Below are 8,068 nucleotides of genomic sequence, written 5' to 3'. Positions count from 1 at the left end.
AAGGAATGTGTGATATGAAATTTCGTAACAATCATTACAAATTGACAGTATTCTACAAAAGAATTTACATAAGATTGGTTTTATAGATGAAGAGGAAATTATAGGAAATTATTTTGTGAGATATACAACTTTCTCAAGCAGTATACAAGATTTATGCGTAAGATAAGGCTTTTACAAATTAGTTGCCGAATGTAGAGTGAGACAGGAAACATTTTTAAACGATTGGTAGATAGTTAACTCATGACAATTTGAATGAATAATTCTATGATTCAACTATTCCAGTTTTTCCGACATATGGAATGAGAAAAAAAACATTCGATTCCTATAATGATTACTACTGTATAAATTTAAATGGTGAAATTACATTAGAAACGAAAAATGCTCAGATGACAAATAGTTTTTAAGTGATATCAGATAAATTTTTGACTGTTTCAAAGTATCCATATTCTTTGCAAAATTGAAATCTCATCTGCTAAATGTAGGTTGGGATTGAAGTTACGCAAATGTAAATATATTGCAACACTCTTGGAAAATTCTTCCTTGTCCTGAATTTTAAAAACGCATGACATACAAGAGAAAATAAGGAACAAGCAAAGATAACAAATTTAAGTTAGCATCTTCAGTGTAAAATCAACGGTGATATTACGTCATCTAATTGAATGAATCTTATAATTCATAGGCAATACCACTTGAATAATTCAAAAGCAATACTTCTTGGAAAAACCGAAATAATTGTATCATAAGATTATTCATTTAAATAGTTTGCATTTACATTTATTTTTCCTCTCTCATGCTCAAAGTCATGAGTCAGCTATCAAATCTTTAAATCGTCTGAATGAGTTTTATTTCATATTGAGGTTTGCGCACTCTAGATTACAACTAATTTCATGAACATTGATGGGCATACTGTAGAGATATCTAATCTTATAAACATATTTATATCCAACATGTTTATCTCTAAATTTCTGTGAACTATTGTATTTCTTTCTTTTCTCCAAACAAAGTATATTTTGATTGAAGTCACTTAATATAAGTTAATATAGATATGGAGATTTCTCTGGTAGCTGTGAGTATACGTTAATTTGTTATGATTGTTTCTCCTTACACACTCCTTATATAAACATTAGAAATCCTAACATTGACACATTGTTGCAAAAATCCCATCTGTCGACACTCAGGTTCACACAAACGCTCTTCATTTATCTCTCCCAATCTACTAATCCTTACAAAATCTCACTATTCTACTGACTTTACCCTGGAAGTCATTCTATTGTAATGGGAATTATTTGAACCTATCTTTACTGTATTTGGTATCCAGACGACAAAAAAGGATAATCTGCTGTAAGTTTCAAACACGAAACAAACCGATACACTGTAAGTCATTCCTTTAAAAATATAACAGCTTCCACAACGAACAATAACAATCTACCTCACCTTCTTAACTCCCTTTCTTTTAATTTGTCACGACAATACTATTTTTATTATTTTTTCATAATTTCATAATCTTTTTATAATTTAAATATTCCAAGCACCGAATGACATTTGAGTGCGTGCAACTCCAAGGTATGAAAAGGTGTGAAATTTCTAGTTAAAGTTCAACTTACTTTTTGTTGTCCCAGTTTTATGGTTTGTTCCAATTTTACCTGCTATTAATTTAAATTATAATATTCATAAATTAGCGTGCTTGACGGAATATTGAAAGAGAAACCGCTTTTTGATGGGAACTTTAGTATTTCTATGACAAAAGAAAATAACGTTTAAAACAGCTTTACATTTGAAAAATCTTTTTAAATTCTTCTAACAAATCGTTCTCCAACATTATAAAGTTATAGTTGCTATGGTTAGAAGGAAATTTGTCTTACGGATGCAATTATGCAACTATTGCATTTATTCGATATAATATCAACTTTATGTTAAAAGCAGAAGTAACGTCAATTACTGCTCAAACTTCATCATTTCAATTTGTAACATTGAAATTTCTTTCTTAGAATAATACAAAATATGGTTTGCTTGTTGCGAAGTAGATTATGAATTCAATTGTAACATCGTACGATTTTCGTAATTGTAATAATTGTTCCACAGGTTGCTTGTTTTCTTCATTGTAATATATAATTTCCATTTGAGAGATGAAATTAATGATTGTTTTGATCTGCCCGATAGTATTTCGACTAGGAAATATTAAAAGAAGAAGTCGTTGAAGAAGTTCTTGTGAAGGATTTGACAGGAAAATTACAAATGATGCTGTATGATGATGTGTTATTGAGTTTAGAGGACATGGAAAATATTAAAATTAGTTATCTGTCAAGAAAAAAGAAGTCATTTGCTGCTGTTGCTGTAGTAGTTATTGCTGAGGTTAAAGCAAAAAAAGATAATTGCTGTTGTAGTTGTTAGAGAAGAATTTATTTCACTTTCAGAAGTTCTTGAAACAAAGGCTAATGTTGTTGGATAGAAGCTATTAAGGAACGGTTGTTTTTATTGTAGTTTTTGCAAAAGTTGTTGAAGAAGTTGTTGGAGGGGAATCTGTTCCTTTTTTTTGTTTAAGAAGTTGTAGTTGTAAGAGTTTTTTTTCTTGTGTTGTGGTCTTAGCTTCCTAATTGTTAGAATTCCTGCTGCTATAGGTATTGTTGAAGTCGTAGGAAGTCGATGTAAAATAAGTTGTTGTTGTTGTTGTTGTAGGAAAAATTGTTGAAGAAAAAGTTATTGTTGAAATTATTTAAAAAATTCTATTGTAGGAGGAACTACTAAAGTTGATGTAGAAATGTTTATTCGAGGAAAAATTGCTGAAAAAGAGGATGTTGTTGTAATTGTTGGAGTTGTTGTGAAGTTGTTGTTGTAGAAATTATTGGAGAAAAAGCTTTTGTTGATGTTTTATTTTCTATAGTTGTTCCCTAAAAATAAAAAGTACTGAAAAATAAAAATAAAAATTGACACTGCTTATCAAGTGTCACAAACTGTTATAGTTGTGATAAAGGTAATTGCTGTAGGTGAAAACATTGATTGGCAAAAACTCACACAACATGAAAAATAAATTGAATGTCTTCACAAGAAGTGAACAGGTAATAATGATGAGGAAAATGATTCTTTTCTCCACTTTTATCGCTTAATTTGATTAATCGAATAAAAAAAACAATCCTCTACAAGTCAAAACGTTAAATGTTTGCATTTTTGAAATCTTCCACTGAGTATAGCAATATTCAAACAAATTAACAATTATAAAAACCAATAACACAAATATATCGATTGCATTAGATTGGACACCGAATAATGTATAACTCGGAAAATTTCGGTGAGATCCCGATGGTTTACTAAGAGCAATTTTTGAATTCCTTTTTCTTTCATGTCACCCAGAATCCTTTCCTTGAACCACTCATCATTTCCAAAAGTTTTTCGACTTTCACTCCAACCCCTCTCTCCTGTTACAGTCCGTTAAAGAATTATATTCAAATTTCAATCTAAAAGAATTGTTTACTGCCAGTTGTTTCATCCTGTTCCTAAAAAACTTTCCATTTGAATTGGATTGAATTTAATTAAATGTATTGTATGCATTTCTCATCTAAAACTTGAGGAGAACATGCATTGCTTCTCGAGAACACACTCTATCACTGTTGTTTTTGTTTAAAATGGATGAATCTTGTTAAAAGAAATTGAAAGAATTGTTCGCTCCATTTCGTAAAGTCAGTGAAAAAAACCAACCTGATTGTAAATAACAGAAACTTTGCTGATATTGAAAAATGTCCTTTACTTTTTCTTATTCAATGATTTTGTTTCTTCCTTTTCTTCGAGGACATTGGCGAAAAAAGCTAGTGCTTTGTGGATTACTTATCAGCCTGGACTATTTCAGTGATTAATGTTTTGTCGATAGTCGGAATATGTAAGTTAATTTTTGAAGCAAAATGTTATACGAATGTAGCAGTATTACTGCATTTCTTTCTTTTTCACATTTTCAATTCCTAGATTAAGAACAGTATACTTGCACACATCCTTTACATTTGATATACAGCTGAAGTTAGCTTTACTGGTCAAATTGTACAAATCACTGATAATTTTAGGAATCCAGTGGGCGAAATGTTCTGCACAAATTGCAAGTTTGTAAAAAAAGAAAAAAATACACCTTTATCTCCTTGGAAAGCTTCAGCTATCGTGTATTTAATATGCAGTATAACTGAATATAGCAATTAACAATACTACTATATCATAATTTATTGAAAAAATTACAATGGTCTGGTAAAGTATATGCATAAGAAAACAGACGTAAATCTCCAATCGCAGTGTGTTGAAAGCATGTTACAAAATGTCACAAAAATATGCAACTCAATAAAGTGCGCAGCCGACGATTTCGCTGATTCATCCCATTAAATGATGTAAATGATCCATGGACCATTAGAACGAGTAATTCCAAAAAGGCTAACCCGTTTACTTAAATGTCAACTTTTATGCGATTTAATTCCAGTTATACAGAATGGCCACTACTGAAACGCCCTGATCTTTCATTGCAAAAACCGATTGACGATGAACGCTTCAAAATGTCAAAGCTAAGATTGTTGTAGCTGAAAATAATACATATCGACAGGAATTGATGAAAATGAGACTAACAAAAATCCGGGAATTTTATGAAACAGCACAAATCAAAAAACGCAAATTGACGAATTGTCAAAAGCCTAATTTTCTACCGTTTCATGATCGAATAAACTAACATTTATAATCCGGCGTTTATTTCAAAATCACGCAATCCGTCGATCTGTCGCAAATCATTTTCTATGGCTCTGATATCACCATCAAAAGTATCATGGAAAATGCAACTATTCTCAATTTTGGTCCAGTTAATAAAATGATTCACTCTGGTTGAAATTAACAGTTTAGGTCGTCTTAAATTCAAGCGTTGTAAATCTTCAATATTAACCTGAAAAACAAGCGTATCATTTTCCGAACGATTTTATCTTTCTTTTTTTTGGTACGATTCACTGCCTTATTCTCAATCCAGAACAAATTTAGTCTTCATACCTGGCTAAAATTTCAAGTTATTATTATTTTTCTCTTTTAACAACGTCCCCTCCAACACTTTTTCTTTTTTGCCAAGAATTTAACAATTCCAAATGGAAAAACATGAGACTTTCCAGCATTTACTTTCATATTTAAATCGCTCAGAACATTAATTGAAACTGAAACCGAAAACCCTCCATCAAATGAATTTTGAGCAGTAATTCTAAATCTCATGCTCCTCTCCAGTAAACAGTACCTTATTTCCATGAAGTTTGAGGAGACATAAGTCCGGCAAGTCGTCGTTTTTCAAATTATTCCACACTTCATCTTTATAACATTCCCCGAAATTGCTTAGATCCAGGAATATTAAGTGTCTGAAAAAAAGACACTAGAAATCATTATCTAATTTTGTGTAAAATAAAACTTCATAGTGTTCTGGAACGAGTACTGCAAAGTAGTAAAAAATTGAACTTATTGCACAAATTATGAATTGAACTTATTGTTTGGATACCGAAAAAACTCTTGAAAAATAGAAAATATAAGCAGCAGCAATAACAGTTTAAATATTTTGATAAACCAATGATAAGAAAGAAACTACTTACTTGAACTTACTAATAATAAAAGGCATAATTTCATCCCTGAATAATGAATACTCATTGAATGGTAGACCAAGTGTTCGCAAATCTGGACAACTGCAATAGATCATATCTAATTACCGTAGCAACACATTTATAATAAAAATTACTACAAGTTGAATATTGGATATTACTACAAGTTGATGAGGAGGAGACTGGCTAAATATATTTACCACCAGAAATTAACTCACTTCCGATTGATGGCTTGAAGAAGATCAACGCTAGTTTCGAAATAATTTGCAATTACTAAATGTTTAAGTTTGTACGGAAATGACTTCTCAGGTTCCTTATCGGGCAAAGTGAACAAGGCAATCAAACCATCGGGCGAAACATTACAATCTTCACCACCGAAAAATATCCTTAACTCTTCCAAATTGTACAAATTCTGCAATTTTCAAAAAGTAGTGTAGAAAACCAAAACGGCACTTATTTTCATAATGCTTATTGCAAAATTAGAGGTATGAAAGTTATTAAAGTAATTATTTAAGATATTTACATCGAAACATGTAAAAATATGAAAACATTTAATTAAAAAAAAAAAAAAAATGTCAGATTAAGTCAAATTCGGGACGAACAGAAAGTATTTAAAAAAAAAATTATTGGTCTATTTCGTTAAACCTTTGTAAAGTTGGAAGGATGAATCATTTAGTTAACACAAATTGAAAAATTAGAGACTTGAAACATTGAGTGAAACTCATGAAGATATATCACGCTCCTCATTTATAACAGTCTGATTGCATTACCCTCATACTATTGACAGCGTCAATCTCATATTTTCGATTTTCCTTGCCTTTATATGAGCGAATTCTTCATCGAATGTATAAAGACTTAGACCCCAGGAAAAAACTTTCAAATTTTGCAAAAGTCCAATGTATTCAATGCCATCGTTTCTAATATGAGATCCAAGATGAAGTTCTGTAAGAGTTGACCGCCACGGAGAAGTTCTAATCACGCTGAAACTGAAAAGCAATGGTATTATCAAATATGTCTGTGTCGAGTGTCGAGGTTGTAATGTGTGCCAAAATACTGCCAAGTCTTGTGACACCAATGTCTAATGAATCGAGCTTGAAGCTAAATGATACTCAAACAACAGATTCCAAAGGATGGTTCATAAGACTATTTTCAAAGATGATCAAACTCGACAGCTAACGGGTAATCTCTACAAGAAACCAGACTTACTCAATTTCACCCATCCCGTCGTAAATATGTAATAAATTCAGCGGACGATTGCAAGCCGGCAATTTCGGATCACTTTCCGAACTATATGCACTTACATTACCAACAAAGAAATTTTGCACCTTCGGAAAAATGCTTTCATCCTCAAATAACATTTTCAACGTTTTTCCCCATTCCTGTGCATTATCATCACACTTTGAACTCTAGAAAATGCAACATGTAAATCATGAATAACAATAACGACATTATTAAACCTTAAACTAAAATTGTTTTTAACAAATGACGCCTAAACTGTAATGTTAAACATTGAAAAATTAAATGTCCAAAACAGTGATCTGAAAAGTAATAAAATCCATTCAAGTAATGGAATATTTGACAGTAATAATAATATTAGTACCAGATATTATGGTACTCTATATGGCGATGAGATATTTGATGCAATTTACAATATAAATCATACTCGTTCTATTTTCTCCATGTGCAAAGTTTCAACATTGGGGAAGCAATTTGATAACTTTTTCAACAATGCGGTATTCATTTCTGAAAAAAAAGAACCCACATTTAGCAAAGAAAATTGCATGTTTAAATTTGGAGGAAATTAACTCTTACTAAGGTCTCTTGATATATATTATCTCCTTTTTTTATATCAATTCTCTTGTCAAGTAAGGTGATTTGTGAAGTAAAGCGATCTCAATTTGTACCCTTCAAAGAGCCAAGATCCAGATGGATGACATTGGGAAAGTAAATGTCGAACAATGCGTTAACTTCGGCAGATGGCAAAGGCACTGGACAATCAATGCACAATTTTCGAAGATACTGCGAAGTCTAGAAATATGCAAAAAGAGTGAACGAACACCTACATCCTGATTCATCAATTAACAAAAGTATGAAACAGAAGGCAAGTTATTTCAAAGCAAAATTTCAAAGTAAGACGATTCAAGACGATAAGTCTGTCCTCATAGCTTCGATTAATCACGACCCATAAAACACGAAAATTTCCCTTACTGATTCCAGGTATTTCAGGCAAAAAAGATTATTAGTATAAAGCTTACCCTGTGAAAGAACATTTTCACACTGCCATATTTCAATGAAAAATCGTCAACTAACACCCGAACTTCGGTGAATAAACTGGAATAATTCGCCAAATAATTCCAACGGCGACAAACCAAAGAACAACCATGGATCAAATCGACCGGATGACAATAACCAAATACTGTCAACAATATATCATCCGACAAATCATTGACTGTAGTGAGTATTTCCTTAATGAATTACAG

General features: G+C 31.5%; 1 protein-coding gene across 1 annotated transcript in view; it reads right to left on the bottom strand.

Annotated features, from left to right (window-relative positions):
• Nucleotides 1-4,191: 4,191 nt before the first annotated feature.
• The window catches only part of LOAG_10709 (F-box domain-containing protein), a gene marked incomplete at its 5' end in the record, with an annotated part of 5,169 nt that continues 1,292 nt past the window's right edge, over nt 4,192-8,068 (bottom strand). The window contains 8 exons of the mRNA XM_020448219.1: nt 4,192-4,547; nt 4,695-4,900; nt 5,237-5,354; nt 5,583-5,672; nt 5,807-6,000; nt 6,367-6,574; nt 6,795-6,994; nt 7,252-7,331. Of these exons, the coding sequence (XP_020301617.1) occupies nt 4,697-4,900; nt 5,237-5,354; nt 5,583-5,672; nt 5,807-6,000; nt 6,367-6,574; nt 6,795-6,994; nt 7,252-7,331 (1,094 nt within the window). The 3' untranslated portion in view covers nt 4,192-4,547; nt 4,695-4,696. The remainder of the gene's footprint in view (nt 4,548-4,694; nt 4,901-5,236; nt 5,355-5,582; nt 5,673-5,806; nt 6,001-6,366; nt 6,575-6,794; nt 6,995-7,251; nt 7,332-8,068) is intronic.

This window comes from Loa loa (assembly GCF_000183805.2).
Source record: "Loa loa unplaced genomic scaffold supercont3.604, whole genome shotgun sequence".
Lineage (NCBI taxonomy): Eukaryota > Metazoa > Nematoda > Chromadorea > Rhabditida > Onchocercidae > Loa > Loa loa.
The sequence above is the reverse complement of the archived record's forward strand: the minus strand, read 5'-3'. Positions and strand labels throughout refer to the sequence as shown.